The sequence below is a fragment of the Bacillus rossius genome, chromosome 6, assembly GCF_032445375.1.
Source record: "Bacillus rossius redtenbacheri isolate Brsri chromosome 6, Brsri_v3, whole genome shotgun sequence".
NCBI lineage: Eukaryota > Metazoa > Arthropoda > Insecta > Phasmatodea > Bacillidae > Bacillus > Bacillus rossius.
Genome location: NC_086334.1, coordinates 19525182 through 19547201, shown reverse-complemented (window position 1 = coordinate 19547201; position 22020 = coordinate 19525182). Strand labels below are relative to the sequence as shown.

General features: G+C 36.0%; 2 protein-coding genes across 15 annotated transcripts in view; one reads left to right on the top strand and one right to left on the bottom strand.

Moving 5' to 3' along the window:
• The window catches only part of LOC134532778 (C2 domain-containing protein 3), a 23958-nt gene extending 11708 nt beyond the window's left edge, over nt 1-12250 (bottom strand). For 2 of the 12 annotated variants that reach the window (XM_063369618.1, XM_063369625.1), the window contains exons 1-8: nt 11734-12250; nt 8389-8754; nt 7652-7869; nt 6910-7037; nt 5179-5302; nt 2517-2687; nt 1720-1935; nt 23-216 (exon numbers count right to left, since the gene is read on the bottom strand). In XM_063369618.1, coding sequence (XP_063225688.1) covers nt 23-216; nt 1720-1935; nt 2517-2687; nt 5179-5302; nt 6910-7037; nt 7652-7869; nt 8389-8754; nt 11734-11909 — 1593 coding nt within the window. In that variant the 5' untranslated portion in view covers nt 11910-12250. The remainder of the gene's footprint in view (nt 1-22; nt 217-1719; nt 1936-2516; nt 2688-5178; nt 5303-6909; nt 7038-7651; nt 7870-8388; nt 8755-11733) is intronic. The other 10 variants (XM_063369619.1, XM_063369626.1, XM_063369621.1 and 7 more) reach the window with 7 other exon arrangements.
• Nucleotides 12223-22020, top strand: LOC134532780 (neuronal membrane glycoprotein M6-a). Of its 3 annotated transcripts, none has more exons than XM_063369630.1 (7): nt 12263-12322; nt 12452-12903; nt 16388-16547; nt 17337-17496; nt 18258-18408; nt 18505-18653; nt 19706-22020. In XM_063369630.1, the coding sequence occupies exons 2-7, from the start codon at nt 12756-12758 to the stop codon at nt 19835-19837; spliced, it is 900 nt and encodes a 299-aa protein (XP_063225700.1). In that variant the 5' UTR covers nt 12263-12322; nt 12452-12755; the 3' UTR covers nt 19838-22020. The 3 variants fall into 3 exon arrangements, with proteins under 3 accessions (XP_063225702.1, XP_063225700.1, XP_063225701.1); XM_063369631.1 differs by having other exon boundaries at nt 12298-12562; nt 12776-12903; XM_063369632.1 differs by having other exon boundaries at nt 12223-12562.

Here is a 22020-nt window from a genome sequence, read left to right as displayed (position 1 = left end):
TCGACACGCGGTGAAGACGTACCTGACCGCTGCGGAGTGTCTCTCGCGGGGTGTCCGTGACAGCGGGGCGACTGTACACCTGCATGCCTGGGTCGTCGTCAGCGGCTGCCGGCAGAGGACCGCCGTCCCCAGGGGCGGTCCGGCCCGACGGGCCGGCCTCACGGCGGCTGAACTGGGCCTTGTCGCTGCCCAGCTGGACTATGACCCTCAACTTGCCTGCGCCAACACACCCCTGCATCACCACCAGTGGCGTAGCCAGGATTTGTGTATGGGGGGTGTTAAGAAGCATGGCGTCCCCCCCCCCCCCCCCCACAATTAAAGCGGGGAAGGGGGGGGGGGGGTCCTCCCCCGGGAAAATTTGGATTTTAAGGTGTAAAATAGTGCTATTTTAGCAGTTTTCGGTACTTAAATTTAAATATTGTAATGGTAAAATTTTTATTAATTTTAATATGAAATTTGTTTGAGTGATGAATAAGAAATTAATTAAAGATTTGTTGCTAAGGAGGGGGGGGGGGGGGTTGAACCACTAAACCACCCCCCCCCCCCCCCCGGCTACGCCCCTGATCAGATCACCACTCAGACCTGTGCAGGATGTGTGGCGCATGCCTCCACTGCAACCTTTCCACACACATAACAATAAACAAAAGTTAATGTATATGTAACTAGGGACAAGATTATATGGTGGATTGTGATGAAAACACTGAAAAGAATATTAATACAAAATGTAACACCGAAATGCAAGTTAATAGACCACAAAGCACCATTTATATTACCAAAAATTAAGTCAAATCACAAAAAAAATATATTTAAATATAGTAAATTCAATAAATTTAGTTTGTTTAGTAGGATGTTTGAAACAAAATGTATGTACTAAAAAAATAGTTGTTACTTTTTTTTATATTTTGCAAATGTTATTAGTAACTCTGTTTTACATTATGATGGTGTATTTTCCATACACACAAATACTTGCCAATTTCTTTTTATTGTTCGAATTAGTTAACAATGCTTACTAAAAAATTATTATATTGTAAAAGTGCAATATATATTAGTTAGTCATTTAAGTGTCATTTTGTTTAATAATATGCTAATTACGAATAAACAGAATTCTTAAAAAATAAAAACAATAACATCTATATTTCCTGTTCATAAAAATGAAATTAGCTAAAAATAAACCATACAATATTGTCCCTAATTATAGTAGAGAAAGTAAAAAGAACTGAAAATGGAAAATAAATAATGTTTATTATTCAGATATTATCAAACATAACATTTAAAAGAAATTATGTAAATTTTTAGGTTTTAGTTTTCTTCTTGCAGTTGAAAAAAGCAATGTCATAAATATAGCTAAGAAAACATCTACAACCACATAATCTGCTGCAATCACATAACAGACTGTCTCCTAGACAGTGGGGTCATTACATACGACAAGGGGTGAAATGGGAATACCCTGAGAAATGTCTGCTTTGTTTGAGGAAAAAATCAGAGGTTGAACCCGCTGGGAATTGATCACAGATCACACTGGTGGGGGGCGAATGCTAGGACCACTCGTCAACCGTGACCCCCTCGTTACATGTTCCTGCCTGCCAACTGTGAACTGTCGTTTGTAAGGTAACACAAACAGTGGGGCAGAGGTCAGCTAGGGAAAGCGTCACTTAGAACTGTCGTTTGTAAGGGAACACAAACAGTGGGGCAGAGGTCAGCTGGGGAAAGCAGCCTCACCGACGCCGCGAACCGCGAGCTCCTGGTGGACCTCGAGCCGCTCGGCCCGGGCCAGCCCCGCCAGCGACAGGGTCGCCTGCCCCAGCAGGGAGCGCTTCCTGTCGCTCAGCTGCCGGCAGTACACCCGGAACAGCAGGTGCATGTCCCGCAGCAAGGCCGCCAGGGCGGGCCCTTGCCTCGACACCGTGTGCACGAACCTCTGTCCGAACTGCACCGCTGCACAGCCCCCACACACACACACACGCCCACATTGCAAGTCTATGCGCGTCACACTTCTGCCACATTAACCACATTACACTACGCTGACTTTCATTTTTTAAATTTCTTTGATAAATATATATTTTTTAAATATACTTTGTATTTGTTCATATTCCAATTTTTTTGCATGACATTACGTACATGAATAATATCTTCCCAAACTTTAATAACTGTACAATTGCCATTTCACCAATTACGTAAGTATATCCTCAAAGCTACTTCCAAGCCATTTGGAGCTATAAAATATAATAAGTATGCTGGATTGTAAGCTTTGCTTTATCAGTGAATTACCAAGATGGTGGGGTCTTATCTGTCTTAACGGGGCAAGAAACATACAAAACTTTATTATACTTAAAGATATCTTACATTCAAAATTATCTGAAATATTAGACCACTGTATATAAAAGACAGTTCAAAAATAATAATTATCTTAGTTTTGAGCATGTCTTTAATTCATGACAAGAGGACTGACAACTTTATGTTTATCGTAATTCACCATTATGATCTTTGCCTGTAATGTCTGAACAGTCACGTCCTACCTCTGCCCACGAGTCTCCGGGAGCAAGTTGTTCGGGCCAGCGGAGCACAGCCGGCCACCAAACAGTGAGGGACTTCATACTCTACGAAGTAGGTTCCGTGGCTGACAGGAGCCACCTGCAGATGCAGGCTGCTTACACACACACGCATGCTCACCACCATTTCCAGGAGCTCTGGAAAACAAGACAGTGCATTCTGACACGCTGCGTACTTTACAAGTGTAATGGCAACAACTACTTCTAGCTAAATTACTGCTCAAAATACACTAGGAAAAAGAAACTGAAGAAAAGGATGCAAACTAGCTAACTGACAGGATGGCAATTGAGAAATTAGTTGGCATCTTGTGTTGGCGAACTTCGAAGAATAAAACAATTACAACACAGTTTAAAAGTCAACAGTACTCTCTCATTTCTTAAACTGAAATAAATAGTTAAGCAAATATGATAAGTATAAATACCATAAATTATTATATGCTTTTAAACTCTTAAAAATAAAGTTAAGTTAAACTTGGCACATGAAAACCAAAACATAAATTATACGTTCAGTAAGAACTAGGATAGGTAAAATTTTAATCATGTATAATGTATAATTATGTAGATATGAATATAGTAACAAACTGTAACATTTAAAGAGTACTAGAGTAGTCTCATATTTTATTTTATAATAGGTTTTTTGTTAATATGTTTTAATTTAAATAAATTATCAACAAATATATTTATTAAATATCACATTTAACTAAAATCATCTCTGTGAGAGCAGAACTGTTAGGTGATTAAATAAAAAAAAACATGCACATGAGAGAAAGAGTACAAGAAAGAGAAAAAGAGGAGGGACAGTGTTCAGTGATCCCACATGTAAATCCTACGTAAAGTGTTACAACTTTTGACATATCTGACGGCCGGCGAAAGTCGCATCTACCAGTCTTTTATTACGTTTGCATTGCCAAAGGCTGTAAAATGAAGTACCTATGTCAGTATGTCATGCAATATTACAATTGAACTGTGCCAGAATGTACCATCTACCACCACAAAACAGACAGAAAGAAATGTAACTACATATATATCTTAATGAGAAACTTAAAAAAGACAATCAGAACTACAGATCTTCATTTAAACTAGAGATGGGCCAATCAAATCTTCAAATACTATCAAATCCTTAGTATTCAAAGAATTCTATACTCAAGGAAAAAGATTTGAAGAAAAATATTAAAGGAAATAATGTAGACTAAAAAATTTATCACCAATAACCTCTGAAGTTTACATTTTTTTGTTCATACCTATTCTGTCACCATTCCCCAAGATATTGTGCTTTTACATGTAATCTTATATATAAAAATGAATGTTTGTGTGTTAATCTTCTATGCACTCCGCATCGTTCATCTGATTTAGTTGAATCTTTGCACACTTGACCTTTAACCTATTTCACCTGTCTAGGTGAGATTCTGATAAAATTAATCCTTAAAGCAGAATTTAATTTTTTGCCATTGGATTGATAACTAATCTTTCGTCCACTCTCTATGAAATTTTGCAGGCTTGACCTTTGAAACCATGGAAGTATTAATTAGTCTATGGAGTGGTTGTACATTCTGAAGTTGAAGTCAACTGGTTAGCAATTTATTGGGTAGCAAAACAAACTGTAGCAATACAAAGGCTAATTTACTATAAATTTGTTTAATAGTTTGAAAGGAACTTGCCAGGAAGAATCATAAAGATGCCATAATGTAATGAATATTGCTGAACAAACATAAAACCAAACTTCTGCAAGAAATTAGAGTTAAACTTCATCATAGCCAAAAATTGATTTACTATGCAGAAAGAAATTGTGAGGAGGGGAGGGGGGAGTTAGAGGTCATTCTCATTTTGACTTCAAGTATTAACATGGCAAAGATTGTAAACACCAACTACCTTCTTGTTTAAAACACGAGTAACGTCACTGTTTACGTGAGAGTTCGATAAAACCAACTAAAGCAAAAATTAAAGTGGTGCGCGAGTAGGATCAGATAATTACCAGTATGTATTTTATGTAAGTTCATCTTTTCTATGATTTGAATAATAATGGTGGCGTGCGAGTTGAGAGATATATATAAAAAGATAGAGACAGATATAGAAATGGAGAGAGATAGAAAGATAGAGACAGAGTGATGGAGTGGGATAGAGATACATAGAGAAATATAGTGATGGAGAGAGATACAGATATATAGATAGATGTACAGAAGAGATATTGGGATAGAGATAATGTATCTATAAAGATTTATAGATTAAAAGAAATATGCAACACATGCTTGGGATTAGTTATATAAATAAAAATATAATATGTATTGATTCTGGAAACTTAGCTTTTGGGGGAAAAAAAAAACTTATACTGTAGTTGATATTTTTCATTTATTTTACATTTATTTTTATTTTTTACCCTTAGAATCAAAAATTCAGATTCGCTGCAATCTTTTGGATACGGATTCAAGAAATTTGGGATTTTTCCGATCACCAATTTAAACACAGCACAGGCAGTAAGGATGAACTTGACCACAATAAACTAACTGGAAGTACAGAAAGGCAGAAAATGTCGCAGAACGCTACGAAAACCAGGGACATGCTGCCAATTTAAGAGCAGCATTTAGACAGCAGCTTGTACATGCACCACTAAACAGCACACAGTGGTACCAACCATCAGCAACAGAAACAGCTGAAACTGGCTGTTTTTCAAAAGTCGCTGATGTCATCGCAGAACATTCTGCAGCTTCCTTCGGTTGGGTCTCTCCATTAGCTGGTAACTGCTGTTTTCCCTGCTGCTGTGAAAGATACACTTTCTAATCATTATCTAAATTTCATCCGTTGTTTTTATGTGCTAACAGAGAAACAATTTCATACAATCACAACATGTTCATTAAAATGTTTTGAATTTAAAACACACATTTCATATTTCCAAGGTACATTTATATTCTGACATGTTAGACCACTCTACTTGGCTAGATTGCAATCCCAGTAGTTCCATTTGAAATTATTCCGAGCCTCAGTCCACATCCACTTCAAACCACATAGAAACATTTTTTAAAATCCATTTCATTAACATTTTATTTAGGGAATTGTTAACCAAATCCTTGTTTCTGAAATAACACTTGTTCGACATACGAAAAACATAGTTTTGATTGTCTTATAGTAACAGAAAATGAGCAGATAGTTTTTTTTTTTTTTGTCGTATCTCCCACAAGAGCAGATTAATATCAAAACTCTAGTATGCACAAACAGAAATGGCCTGAGGATTGTACTTTAATATTCCAGTTTTTATGAATGTTGTGTAAGGAGACACATCTATTAGTCATTTCTCATCCCTTTATTCATGAACAGGTCTTCTTTAAACTTCTATAAACCTTTTAATTTTAAGTTTCAGCATTAATGCAGTCAACTTGCAATAACTTGAATATTTGTTGTATAATCAATTCCATATTTACATTTGTCACCACAGCCACTTAATAGACTTTGTCAACATCCCCAAACATGTAATCAAGAGCAATTTTTTTAAACAGGCAACTACTTGAAGATACCTTCCAACTCTTGCTCGAGCTTTTTATTTCTTTCTTGCCGCAACCAAAAAAATTATTTATACTAACTAAAAACTTAGCCATGCCACACACTCCTTGCTACAGATAAATACTTTTGTGGGAAAATACTATAACTTACCACCACAAATATGTGCTAAACATAATGCTAAAATTAACATGGTATGTGGATATGCAAGTAGTACCATCTAACACCACCTGTTGCACATGGTAGCGACATCAGCATTTAAAACTACGCAAGTAAAAAGTACCATTCCACATGTTCCGTCACTGTCATTCTGGCTTACAAACATGACTAGTTACCATAATACTACATTAAGGCTGGATGCACACAGAATCAGACAAATTGGCCTCGCAACAGCTTAACACCGCATTTTCATTACGTTATTTCTTTCTACATTCTTGAAATCAAATTGTTGTCATGATACTCCATCAAAGATGGATTATATAAAATAGTTCTTTCCTAAACTAAAAATATTAATTGATCTGCATCCAGCTACATACTAAGAACAAATCAGTTAAAATAGTTTACAAGTTAATATTTACTCAAAATAAAGTAACCACTAAAAACAGTCTTTAACTAGACAGCTATGAACACACTATAGCTTGCCTTTGTTGACAAATGCAGCCATCAAACGGTCAGCTCTGAACGAAGTTGGAGCTTTTCTCGCCTTGTGTCTAATCGCGACAGTTTTGTGGCGTTGAGTGGCATGTGATTATTGCTCTTATAGAAATATATGCAAGCCAACTACAATCAGACAAAATGTGTCTCGTTCCGCATGTGCCCGGCCTACGTAACGAGGACGACACAGGGTCTCATGACGGAACGTGGCAGTTACCTCAGGGTCGGTTCCGGTGCTCCTGGGTGCATCACCGAGGGACGCAACCAGCTCCAACATCTCTGCTGATGGTTCTACTTCGTTCAGAACTTCCATTGCTTCGTACGGCACTGCGTCATCCAAGTCTCCTGCCAGCAGGAACACAGCCACCCTCACTGCTCTGTCTTGCCAGGTGTAGCTATCATAACAATTATGAGATGGGTCCATTTAGCAAGGAGCGTACACACAATTTCATTTCTTGGGGAGAGGGTTGCCCGCTGTTTGCTTTCATATACTTTCCTTTTGTTAGTGGCGGTAATACATTTTTTTATGATTTTATGGGTAAAAAAATGGGGGGGGGGGGGGGGAAGGGTTGATATATTCCCCCATGCAAACACCCCTGATATCAGAATTATACCAAAAAATATATACATATTTAAAAAAATACATTTATCAAGCAACATTAAAATACTCGCTAAATGATGTCCAAGATTTAAAAAACCCTACAAAAAAGTAAGTAGACAAATCACACACATTTACCAATTTTAATATTTTTACAAGTGTAGCTGGGATGATTCCTTAATACTTTCATTGATGCATACATCTGTCCCTAATAGAGTCAGCTGGACAAAGCTCTGCCATTTAAAACCACACATTTTATTATATATCGTGTACCTCAAAAACTCCACAAATAAAACCTTTTTTTAACACTGCCTTTGTGAAGTGCAGACAGATCACGAGACAGGCGACCCCATGCACACACCCAGCAGACCGCTCAGCAGTTTCTCGTCGCTGGGCTCGCTGGCGCGACGCTCGGGGCGGTGCTGGCGGACGTCCGTTTCTTCCCAGTCTTCCAGCGCAGACCTGGCCATGGCATCTCGCAGTCTCCGGGCCCGCCACAGCAGCTGCTCCACCAGCGAGTCCGGCACGCCGCGCTGCGACCCTCTGCGCAGGTCAAGGGCCCGTTGGGTTTCGTACGACCTTTGAACATATATATACTGTATAGAAGTCGCGAGTGGATAGGATTTACTCTACGTTTTTCAGGAGCGTATGATGAGCAGCTTGGGAAATTCACCGCTGCAGGGTGCTGCCGTAACGCCCTGTATCGTCTTGGGTTGTTATTTGCACGTTAGAGCGCAGCACTGTCGCCCGGTGTCATTCCCCCGCACCCCCCACCAAACATTCACTGCAGCTCAAGGTCGTTCAACGGGAGTTTGTGCTTCACAAAACTGTAGGGATGTGAGGTGGGGTAGAGGGTGGGTGGAGGACAACGCGTGTTTGAGGGAGGGTGGGGAAGGGGTGTTTGAAGAGTTCGACACTTGTCCGCTAGGGACCACCACAAGTTGATGCCCTAGAGATGGTGGCGATTGCAGCGGTGAATTAACCAACTACCTCAAACCGTATTAGAAATTTTAACATGGGCTAGCGACTTCTATACATTATATATATATTCAAAGGTACGACAGAGGTGATATGTCGGGTAAAATTCAACACACTAACCTCACTGCTTTCTGGACGACAGGAAACTCTGTTGTGGAACCCGACAATCCTGCAGAGTTTATTTTGCCGTCACAGATGTTTTTGAAGAACTTCAGGGTCACATTTAGATACAGTTCTGCAATTTTCACACCATGACCGTCAACTACGGGAAGGCGAATCTGTTTCGTGGATTGTTCAGTAAAAGCTTCTCGTAAATTGCACAGAGTTGCAGATCCAATCAGGCATAAATTTTCATCAACTACGACTAAACTGAGTTGCTTGCTGTCTTCTAAGTAGCTGTAGAATAATTGTGGAGCTGTATAAATTCTATACGTAAACACCACGACTGATGAATTGTTGCCTACGTTGCAATTAGACCGCAGTGGCCTGCAAAACAAAGACACCTGGTAGTTACAAGTTTTACAGATTTCTCAAAAATTAATTGTTTTTTTTTTTATTTTGTTTTGTATTATCAAATATTGGATAATTATCTAGAAGAGTGGCACATCCAAAAAATAGCAAATAAAAATCTGAAAATGCAATTTTTACTTATTTGACTTTTATACACTATGTTATTTTATTAAATGATGCAGAATCATTTTCTGGTAACGTGTTCATGGAATCATAAGATTTCCGACATGTTGAATACTTGCAGCAAGGCATTCTCACGTCAATCGAAATGTTGTTGTTATGAGTACTTGTAAGTCATCTGCAAAGGTGAGTTTTTAATAATTATGCATTTTTAGTGGTATTATTGATTATTTTATTTCATAAATATATGTTTCCCAGGCTAGATTTTCATAAGTTTTGTTGATTCTCATGAATGGAAAGTTTTTTGGGTGAGATCAACTACATTTATAAAATCTATTTAAATCATAATACGTATGTAATAAGTAATTAATGAAGTTGACTCTTAACCAACCGTTCACACATAATCACAGTATTTTAAAAGTACCTGAATTCACCATTAAAATGGTATTCTACTAGAAATACCAGGTAAAAGCTCCATATTACATATCCAAGTTTATTAATAATACTCTAACATCTTGTGACAAAAAATGTTTTACTAATTGCATCTTTGCCGATCTTTCAAAAGCATTTGACTGTGTTAACCATGATCTACTTTTGATTAAGCTAGAAAACTGTGGTATAAGAGGTGTGGTTCATGACTTATTTAAATCATATCTTAATAATAGAAAACAAGTTACGTCAATCATATTTACTGAAAATAATTATACGACAGCATGTTTTTCTGAGCCAAAAAATGTTACACAAGGTGTGCCGCAAGGCTCTATTTTGGGTCCCATCTTATTTAACATTTATGTAAATGATTTCCCAACAAGCTTAAAATTAGGTTATCCAATATTGTTTGCCGACGATACAAGTATATTAATTATGGACCCAAATAGACATACATTAGAAACAAAAACCAGGCAAACACTTACTGATACATTGCGATGGTTCTCTACAAATAATCTTACCTTAAACTCTAATAAAACTGTTATTATGCAATTCGCATTGCGGAGAAGCAATTCATTAATACAAAATAACATTAGGATAGGTGATGATATTTTTTATTATGTAAAAAGTAATAAATTCCTTGGTCTTACTATAGATAACACTCTCTCCTGGACTGCACATGTTGATAACATCTGCAAAAAATTAAGTTCAACATGCTTTGGTATATATACATTAACAAAATTGTGCTCCAGTAGTGCTGTTTTATCTTATTATTATTCAAATATACAATCTGTTATTAGCTATGGTATTATATTTTGGGGGAATTCCTCAAATTGGAAAAAAATATTTATTTTACAAAAAAGAATTGTGAGAATTATATGTGGTAAGGAACACAGAAGTCACTGTAGACAAATTTTTAAAACAAATAAAATAATGACTGTGGTAAGCATATATATATATAAAACAATATTGTTTTATAACAATAATATACAATTAGTAAAAAATAGTGATATACATAAATATTTAACAAGAAACGCTGATAAAATACATAATGTACAGCATAGAACCAAAAAATATACACTAAATCCATTTTATATGGGCATGAAATTAATTAACAAACTCCCAAAAAGTATTATGGAAAATAGTAATAACCATACATTTGCATCTCAACTTAAAACCTTTTTACTACAAAAAGCTTACTACTCATTAGAAGAATTCTTTGATAAATAGTATTTTATTTTATTTTTGTATCATGTAAATATGTATTTCTGTATTGTTGTATTTTAGTGATGTTTGCTATATGTAATGTGTTTTTATAAATTGTTTATTTGTCTATGATCATATGTGTAACATATATATATATATGTTTCATTGTTGTTTTTTAATTATGTTTGTTATATATATATTGTGCTTTTAAACTGACAACTTCTATCTGTTTGAATTTGTTTAAATATGTATTTGTTTTCATATGCAATACTTATGTAGTATTTTATTGCGGTTCTCTAATGATATATGTATGTGAAATGTGGTTCTGCAAATTGACAACTTCTTCCCATCTGCTTGGGTTGTATAGAAGGCCATAATAAATAAATAAATAAATAAATAAATAAAATAAATCCCTTGATCCTGATGGCATGATCTTGTACATTTTGAGCCTATGGTACATGATGCTTGCTGTTTTAATTTAGTACATCGAAAGATCTTGCACATAACAAAAACTTGTGATATAAAAATAAATTATGATTTTAAGTTCAATAAAAAGGAAAAAAAAAAATATTTTTTTTATTCAACTTATGACCATTCATTGTTTTACCAAAAGTTTTTTTGTCAGGCCAGTATTTTTCACCATACTAAATTAAAATAGCAAGTATCAAGTACTACAGGATCAAAGCAAACAGGATCATGCCATCAGGATCAAGAGATCAACCTGGACATGTAATAAAGAACTTTTACCAAATATCACAATTTGGTTTAACAGAATGAGAAATTTTGTCCGGAAGTAAAAAAGCTTTTTTACACACCCCTCTCTACAAAATAATTACCAACTTTAACAGTCATGCAAAAAGCATATTTCTATAATCTATATATATATTATTTCCATTTATAAGCACAAATCTGAAAGCATCAAATCAACTGATTTGATGGCTTCCAGATTCAATTTTCCCTATTTTCTGATTGCATATTCACTCTTACTAATTAAAATTAAAAGAAAACAGTACTTATATTGTCCTTAAAAAACTATTTTACAAAGCTCCACATCTGCTACTGTTATTACACACAATTGTGTTTTAGTGAAACATTCTTTATTCAACATCTATAAGCAAACCTTATGAACACTAAACATATAAAATTGATGCATTAAACTAAAATAACAAAATAAAAAATACCTCCTTCAAAATTTCTCACCTGAATTTCAGAGGTTCTTGCTCACCCCACCACTGCACACTTACTATTACGTCTTTAGTAATTTTTTTAAACCATAAAATTTCATCTACTTGCATAGTTAGGGCTCCTTTCAATACTCCCTCCACATTTGGAGGAAGACAACGACAATTTGAAAGTACCTGTCTGTTCAACTTCATAATAATTCGATAACATTTCGTGGTAAAAGTATTTATAGAAAAATAAATTAAACATTAGCATTCACTAACAAACTTCACAGAATCACAATTCAATTCTATTCATGCAACACAAATGTTTACTTTCCAACATAAATTACCTGAAATAAAGTAGTAAATACCTAAAGCTAACCTCAAAGAGACAGCTGGTTTAGTTGACAACTGAATGTAGTCACCACAAAAGTAGCTAGAAATCAATTTTTTCCCTGATAGGAAAAATATAAATTCTCATTCGGAAGAAAATTACCGTTATAATGCCCTCTACAGTCAAATATTCAAACTACAATATCAATGACAACAAACATGGATGGTAAAGTCAAGTACACTTTTAATAAATACTGGTTGTCCTTGAATTGATTGCTGATGTGGTGATTTTGGTATGCTGATAATTATAATTGTGAAGTAGTGGTTGTTACTATATTTTCTCTGATGATCGAAAGAGGATTTTTGATTATGTGAAAGTTCGGTTTAAAGAGAAGGAAGTCATTACGGAACTACTTTTCTAGGTACTAGGAGTGTACATACTGACGTAAACACCTACGTGAACGGTAAAAAGAAAAATCGGCCAACGGGAAAGAATTTTTGCTGCGCGTTTGACTAGTCCTGTAAAGCAATGGGTGAGTATACGTATTTTGTGACAAGTCTGTGAACGAGTATTGAAATTGGCGCCTTCTTGTCATTGGGCGGAGCTATCTTATCTGAACAAAGAACTTTAACTCCAATCGTTGGTTATTATCAGATGTTGTGTTTGGCTTGGCGGGGTCGTGTCGTGCTTAATGTAAAAGGCTAACACATCTTGCTGCTTGAGAAATGCCTCGGCAAACTTTCAGAGATCAAGTTGGAGACTCGGAAGTCGTACCGATGGTACCTGTACGGCGTAAAATAGGCTTGTCCCGTGAAAGCCTTGGCAGATATTCAGAAAAGTCGTTACATTCCGAGTATAACTTGGGCGGTGATGGTAAGTTTTGGAATAATTTTCAAACCTGTATGTTCTAGCTCTCTTTCTCATTCCATGTCCTTAACTGCAAAAGTTTTAAGTGAAAAATTTGAAGTATTATGTAGCTGACCTAACCTAACAAACTTTTCACTTTCAGTATTTTTTTTCTACAATTAGAAGCCATTACTATTAGTATTTACCCATTTATGTGAGCACGACATGAATTGATCCAGTGCAAAAAATATTTTAACTCATTTATCTAATTTATCTTAATTATGTGCTTCAGAACTAAATTTAGGAAGAAGCAAACATGGGAGGAGTTCTCAATGCCATACAAAATGTTTATGACGTCATTAATGGCGTTACTAACATAATTACCGCCTCTAATTATGGGACAAGCACAGGAATATGTATATTTTTGATGGCAACATTCACATGCTAGTTTTTTACAAAATACTTTTTTTTGTGTGTTACTTTGATATATTATATACTATAACCCTAATTATTCTTATTTATAAGGCAGTACTGTTCATATCTCTATGTGATTGTATTATATACTACAATTACACCCATTTTACTATATTTTGCGATATCACATCTGTACAATTTATTATTTTTTTAACAGTAATTTTTCTGTATTGCGTATCCAATGGTATTCAACTCAAACCTTCCAAATAATTTAAACAATTTGATGAATGTTCGATTGAAATTTGAAATAATAAACACATGTAATATTAAACTGTAATTACCAATATTCACCGATACGTAATACGGAACTTTGATGCCTGGGCACAATTATTCCTTATTGCATATCCAGTTTTATTTCATTGTTACAAATTAACATAACCTAAACAATTTAATAGATTGAAGTTCTATTTTTTAAATTAAAATGTCCAATCATAATTTACCAAATATCTTTTGTTTCCGAATAAAATATAGCAAATGTATATTTGTATTAGATAACTGGGAAAACAAATTACTTCCGATTGTTGGTTGTCTATTGTCCATTAATTTTTTATGTCATTATTTCCAACTATATACACCTGTACTTATTTTTTCTTTAAAATCTTTATAATTTTTTTGTATTAAAAAAATACAGTTTCCATTTAAAAAAATTATCTTACAAACAGACGCATACATATTAATTCAAGTTGAATACCTTTATTCCACTTACATCTGTTGGTAACAGTTGGGGAAATCTGTTTCAACTTTCGCGACAATAATCAACGTGGTCTACAACAATTTCCAAGTTAACTTTAAAAATGCAATCAAATGAATGTTTTAAATGTAAAATATTATTTTTTATTGTTTTAACAGTTGATTAGTCAATGATTGTAATATCTAGGTATATTATCAATTCTACCAGTACCATTTTCATAAATAGTTACAATGTCAAATAATTTTTATTGAGTTGGTGCACATCCACGTTCGTTTGTAATCTGAAAATTTTCTATGAAGAATTCAACATTATTAATTTGAGATTTTTGAATCTCAAATTCAAACATGCTAATAATTGGAACACAAAACAAATTTTTAAATAGAATTTATGATATGTCGGTTTCTTGAAATGCATACGGTTGATATGATTTCACTCTAGTGCCATATTCGTTTACCAGTCAAGCGATGTCATATTTGGAAGTGGTGCACATCAATTCATATTTCTTTGTAATGGGTTTTTCCAGTGAATAGCAATGATTATCCATTCCATTTTCTTTGATAACTTTTTTGGAAACATTAGTAATAGTTAGGCAATGTGAATTCAGTCTATCATTTTTTATTCAATAATTTATTGTTTGAATATTGGGACAATTTCTTCAACTAACTGAATTAAATATTTCATCACTTCTTCACTCCCCTGTTGGGACCAGTGTTGTCCCTTATTTGGGAGATGAATCACACGGGCTCACTGTTAACTTAGTCTGGACATAAGTTACTTTACTTTTGAAATTACATAAATGTACATACATCTTTTGCTCAGATGTTGTAGTATGAATGACACCATCAATGTTGAAATGATAACCAATTATACATTAGCTTTTAAATTTCACTTAAAAATAACACTTTAATATACACCATCGTTGTCTATTCACTTTTTTATTGACCCCAAAGTGCGTTTCATGCGACTTGACCTACGGCCTTACTTTTCCCTGGCGAGGGGGCAAGTATATACTTGGCTCAAGATTGGATTGCCGCATGAGTTAGATAGTTTCTTCAAACTTGTCTACACGGTTGTTCATTAAATTAGGTTCTACTCAGCGGCAGGGCCATCGAAAGAAACCAGGGGCAAATTATTTAGCTGGGCCTCCTCTCCAGCATCTAGTGTAAAAAAAATTTTTAACCCCATTATTTAAAAATATATATTGATGCTGTTACAGTAAAATTATGTAAACCTCAACTGTGCAAATTTGGGTTACATTCTTTTACTCTAAACCAGTCTGTATATAAAAGACTGTAAATGTTACCATGCCATAACTGTAAAAGAGATCTGCCTGTACAACATAAATTGTAAGGTTTCCAGTGCAATCTTTTATCAAAAGACTCATAATTTTGATCCTATCAGAGTAATCACATGCATTTAAAAAAAATCTTGAAACTCAACCAGGGGCCCCTGGGATATTACCCCCCCCCCCCTTCCACATCCTTGTTTTTCTTTTTGGGAGATTTGCATCAAGGGTAACACATTTATTTATTCATCTAAACAATAATTGAATTACGGTGGTTGAGTGGTCGGTAATCACTTGCCTTCCACCAAAAATATCCGGGTTTAATTCCCTGTGGGGTTGAACCTGGTTTCTTTCCAAGGGGAAAATATAACGGATGTTGCTGTGAGCTGGTGGTGGCAGGTGGCTGTGGCTGACAACTATTGTCACTTGTTTGTTTATCGTAATTTTTCATAACTCGAGATTGAACACGTGTACATTGTGAATTTCTAAAAAAAAATGAATTTTGAAGAAGGTCTCCATTCAACAAATCTTCGCAAAAAAGTAAAACTATTTTGATACACCTGGTTGTTTAATCGTCAAAAGAATGGAAAGAATTTAAGTGCTAGTTTATCATTGCTTGCTGTCTTGACAAATCACCCAGCGTGAAACACCACCAGTACATAATTAGTTAATAACCTAACTTAATATGGATTTAACGTTGCATTCAGGAGGACCCGCATTCAAATTTTGATTTAATTGATAATTTTTATTTAGATTTCAAATTGTTTCCCTAAATGAATTCTTCAAAATGAGATTGTTTGTTGCTATAGGATATAGGTAATTGTCTCCAATATCCTTGATTTTTGTCATTTTTACATGTCTAATATGACCTCATTGTCCAGAATATTTAAAGCTCAACTTAAAAATATAAATAAAAAAACTTGATGTACAATTTTGATAATATTTTCTACACCAGGGACAATTTTTTAATTGTGGCCTGGTTTAGTATAGGCTACATACATCCTCTTGTGGACACTAATTTATTTTGATTGATAATTTTTGTCCGTGCCTTGTGTTTGAAGGGGGACACTGCCGGAACTGCCTGACCCGCATCCCGTATGCCACTCTCATTGCGACCATCATGTGCATCGTGGGAGTGGGTGTGTTTTGTGGGACCATGTACCGGGGAGCCATGCTTGCCGTTCTCATGTTCGACCAAGTGTTCCACCTGCGACTGATATGGTAAGAAGTATTTCAGACATAAATTTGTCACATTTTAGTCTTAACGTGAGGCCAATTCAAATTTTTTTTGTTAATGATATTTAAAAAAAAATGTGTTGGAAATTTTGAGTTTTTGCTCTTTCCTTAATGCGAGAGCTCTGAACATCGAACTGTAGGTTAGGCACTCTCTTAAAAAATGGCCTTGTTCATAGTTGTTCATTCTTGTAGGCCTTTTTAAAGAAGTGCGAATTATGTTATCAGTTAAACAAAGTTAATGAGATTTAAGTCACTGTTACCAATTAACTTAAGTTCATTCAGCTCATAATCCATTAAGAAGTTGACTGAACGGATCATTTAGTAACCACATTCGCCACCAGAGTAGTGCGCACTGTGCCTGTAGTGTGAGCCAAACATCTTATGAGCGGGGCCTCATAGCACAATAGAAACACGTTGCTCATAAAGGAACAGACAGAGCTGAACAGTAGGCGGAGCCCTACAGCACCCAATCGTGCCGACTCAGCACTGCCCTGTTCTAAAAACATCAATCATTGTAATGATTCTGTTTGTTTATCTACATATTGCTCAATAAGCACATGGTCAACATATTTTGAACAGGAATAGCACCTGAAGAAAAGTGTCTCCTTGACGACACCCACTGATACGTATTCCCTTCCCCTACTTCCCCTTCTGGCCTACTTATCCCTCACACACCATATCCCAGCATTGACAGCATGCAAGACGTTTGGCCTGCAATATACCCAATGTATATACCCAGTGTTTTGTCAACGTATCGTGTGTTGTTGTGTTCAGGGTGGAAGCGGTGCAGATGGTGTTTGTCGTTATTGGAGCGAGCATGGGGGCCCTGGGCCTGATGATCTTGTTTGTGGGGTTCCTGGCGACTGGGGCCACGCGCACCAAGGTCTACCGCGCATGGGGCGCCCGAGTAGGGGGCCGCATCTCGTGCGCAGTCGTGAGTAGCTTGGCCGCTTCCTCAAATATGAGCGATATGCGAGACTCCGTGCATGACACTGAATCCAGGCTGACATGCATGAGCTATTTTGAAAGATGATTGCTATAGTTAGCAAAACATATTTAGTCATGTTAAATTACGCTTGTGTGTGTCTGATTTAAATGTGAGTTTGGACAAACTTATCTTTCTCTGGCACACAACATATCCTTAACAAAACTTTTTTTTTCATCAGTCTTTTCTTATTATTGTAATCATTACATCTAAAATCTTCTGACATTAAAGTCACTCAGTTATTTTCTTTTGAAAATATTTCCGAATTCCACATAAGCGGTTTTGTTTTGTGTTAACATAATTTATTAATCACCACACTTCTGTCATATATTTATTGTAAGTAGGCCCTACTGATACAGTGGAAAGATAAAAATAATAATATTGAGGACCACGTCAGACAATATAATTTTTACATTTTTAGGTCTTCATGTTTATTGATAGTATGCCTGTGGACTGATTATTTTTGATTGATAAATGAATTATACATATATGTAAGTGCATTTTACAATGTATGACATACATGCACATTTAAATTAATTACCTCACCTAATAATTCATAATTTCGTCAACTTCATTATATAGTTGGATAGCAGGCTTAAAGTAAATTTCGAAATTCAGTGGGTAGTTTTTTTCCCCACAAAATGTCTCGTAAACATCAGTTCAGAAATGTGCCAGTCAGAACACTTAGAGACTCGCCTATCTTTGCGCAGTTCATGGGGATCACGTACGTGCTGCAAATGGCCTGGCTCCTGATGCTGTGCTTCCTCGTGATCGTCACCCTGGTCTTCACGATCTTCTGGGGCCTGTGCAGCAACCCGCTGGTTCAGGCCAACCGACAGTGCATCGACTTCAAGCAGTTCGGTGAGTCTCGTCGCCGGTCGTCGACCGGACTGTTGGGCTCCTGGTGTGCGGGGGGTGGGGGAAGTAACGTGCGCAACGTGTGTGTCCTTTGTGAAGGATTCCTGTTTCCCAACCACACACGCCCGGAGGACATGGAGGTGTGCGACACGCACGAGCTGAAACTCTTCTGCAAGGACTACGTGGAGAAGGCAGAGCTGATGTTCATCCTGGCCACAGTCGCGTGTCTCCTCGTTGTCCTCAGTCTGGTCAGTACACGGTCAAGCATACAAAAGATGTTGATGCAGGCTTGAACATTAATTTTTTTCTCTTGCATTTTGGGGAGTTCATTTATTTTTAACTAATTTATTAATGAGATTTTATGAGCAGCATAGCATAAAACTACAAGAGTGGCCTAAATACGCTGGCACGATACTTTATTCATATTCAGGTGGCTTCAACTACAACAAGTAGCACGCTGTGATGGACCAACATTGAAAGGTACAAACAACAAAGGACAACTATAGCTAAAATGTTAATACATAGGGGTGGCTCCAGGGTAGGGCACTGTGGCTAGCAGGGCCTCACTATGACTCTTTTATTACCGATGCAGTTGTATCAAAATTTCTTGCTAGATTAGCAAAACCATCTTCGAAATATAAGTTTCGGACTGGCTTAAAAACTTTGTTTTAAAGTGTTCATTCTTAAAATTTTCTTTAGGTATTTTCCTCCCCCTTTTTTACATACCTCCCAGGCCTCCCCGGTAAGGCCCCTCCAAAACATTAGGCTTATCCAAAAGTAAGTGGTCCAGAACCCTGTAAAGTCTCGAGCCATCACTGGTCATACTATTATTGTAAAATAAAATGAAGATGATTCACTTGTAATTACGTAATACAATGCTGTGTGATTATTATGTTGTGGTATTGTCTAAAAAAATTATGGAACCTCTATTTTGATTTCAATCTTGGGTTTTTAGTTTTTTGCTGATTCCAGCATTTTATGAAGAAATATTTTGGAAATGAGGCTAAAGAATATGTGTGATGTTTACCTATCTGTGGAAAAACAAAAAAAAAATGAACTTGTAGTAATGACTGTGATGTAGATGATTAGTTAGGGGAAAAGTATTGCACTCTTAACTTCTAATTTCCATTTTGTAAAGTTATTGCACATTAGTGGATCCTGTTTTATTGTGTAGTCAGTGAAGCAATACTGTACTTGACTAATCAATTGGAGATTCATAAAGGAATGTTGACATGTTTAATTAAGCCTTGTATATCTCCTTGGAGTTGTGTAGCTAAAAGTGTGTGCACTTCCTGACAAGGTGCACTACCTGATGTGCCTCTCGGCAAACTACGCACACATCAGGGACCACGAGAAGTTCCAAGAGCTGCAGGACTTGCAGTGCCTACAAGAGCCGGAGATGTCCTACGGGGGGTCCAAGGATCGCTTCTAGGACAAGGCGCACGAGTCTTTCAGGCAGAAACCGTAGCCGTCCACATTCCGAATCCAGTCTCCGAACGTTACTTGTATTGACTGCATGCGAACTAAGAGTAATGTCGTCGCAGCACCAGAAGTATCAGATGAAGTTTCATCGCTGTACTTGGGCAAACCATCTTGGAAGTGCCTAACATGCATTACAGTTGCCTTTCTTCATTCATTGTCTCGTAGACATAAATTTCTAATTTTTGAAATCATGAAAATTTTTATACAATACAGTATTGTGCAGTGGTTTTTTTTTTTCTCTTCTGCAGTCTGTTGAGTCCATTAAAAATGTGTGTTGCCTTGTTTTAAGGGCCTTTTGATGCTTTCTGTAAACTTAATTTTCTTAACTAATCTATTCAATTTATACGTATTGTAGTTCTCCCTGTAAGCATGATATATAGGTAAATTATAAGGGAGCTTTTAGCTGACGTACCTAGGAAATGAACCCCTTGTTTTCAGACATTGTTTATCTTTACCGCTGTGCAGAGCGTTCACTGCTTCAGAGTATTTTTTTTATACGATTGCTGCATATCTGTATGACATCTCATCTAGCAAGTCTGTAGAGGATGGTAAATACTAGCACAAATTGAAGTGCCTGGATAAAGAATGTTCAAACCTCATTCTTGTGCCTTACTTTCTTAAGCCATTCCAGTGTTAGTGTCCAAAAAAAAAATATATAATTATATATATAAAAAATCCTCGCTGGAGTTTCGTATTTATTCTTTCACCAGAACTTGATGTGTTGCGAGCACAGTTTTCATTAACGTAGGAATTTTCTTGACTGGTTTTTCTGCCTTGAATCTCTCGTAACTTGCGCCATGTAGTCCTTGCCCACATTGGGTCCAGAATACATCTCAGCTGAAGCTCTTCAGGTTGTAAGAGAGGATGAGGATGCTAAAGACGCAGTATTTCACTCGTGTGTGGAACAAGCAGATGCCTGGGATGCCACAGCACGGAGCAGCAACTCGTGCACAGGAACACGCTTGTGAAGTGTGCTCTGAGTGTGCACCGGATTGGTGCTGATTGACTAAGATTAATGATCCCGATTGAAGCATGACGGGACCAGAGGTATCATGAATTGTAATGAATCCGTCTATGAAAGTCACGAGTAGAGAAAGTGTTTGAAATTAATGCACTGCTTGTGTTCATGCTTCAAAAATTTAAAACTTGTTTCAGAGTATTTTATGCAAATAGCACCAAGTGCACTTTGTTGTTTGATGTAGAAATTGCATATTTATGACCGATTCTGAAACATTTGTATGCCTGGAATTTGTATGTAACTTTTATTTTCGTATTTGTTTAAACTGGCATCAGCTGTTATTGTAGAAAATCATATTTTGTGAATTTGCAACATGTAAAGCTCTGTTAAGGAGTTTTCTCGACAAATGCAAAAAAAATTTTTTTACACATTTCAACCAAGTAAATTTTGGAAGAAGGTAAAATTTCATGTTTAATATTTCTGAAGCAAAATTATTTAAATTTGTCCTGGAAAACTTCTTAAGGGGGTTTTACTATATAATAATTCACTGGTTGATGTTAACAGTTGAATAACCTTTGTTTGTGTGCAATGTATGTTTCTTATAGCTCATATTTGAATTTTTCATTAAATTGTTTCAACTACATATATTTTTGTTAAGTTGTTATGTGTGAATATCAATGATGTATGTTGTCATTGTATAAGTGAATAGGAACTATATATTGATTATATTTTATGAGATGTATGTATATAGAAAGCCTGGAACTAGAGGGTATAGGTATAACTAATGATTAGCAAGTTAGTTGGCTGCTTGTTAACTCGAGCATTGTTTTGCTTAAAGGTAAAAAATTAAAATTCATATTTCTTTGCTTTGTGATGTCCTTAATTACCAGTATTTGCTTAGTACCATTGTGATGTACATGACTGTATATTTTTCTACTGTCTGATTTTTCCAAAAGATGAGAATCAACAAGTTGGGAAAAAATTGGATTTTTAACCAATTTGCATGAACTTATGTGCGGATGTATAATTTTGTGCAGTGTGATTTTATAGTTTTGTGTATCGTTGAAATGTTTCAGAATATGCACATTTAGACCATCATTACAGGGAGGTCTAAACAGGCAGCTATGATTATGCAAATTTGTAATATGTATAGTAAATAATCGTATGGGTGCATA

Bases quoted from the DNA above. Each gene is read 5' to 3' on its own strand.
- LOC134532780 (XM_063369630.1), top strand. From the start codon at position 12,756: ATGCCTCGGCAAACTTTCAGAGATCAAGTTGGAGACTCGGAAGTCGTA. The intron at 12,904-16,387 runs GTAAGTTTTGGA...TTGTGTTTGAAG, and splicing joins GTATAACTTGGGCGGTGATG to GGGGACACTGCCGGAACTGC. The intron at 18,409-18,504 runs GTGAGTCTCGTC...TCCTTTGTGAAG, and splicing joins CATCGACTTCAAGCAGTTCG to GATTCCTGTTTCCCAACCAC.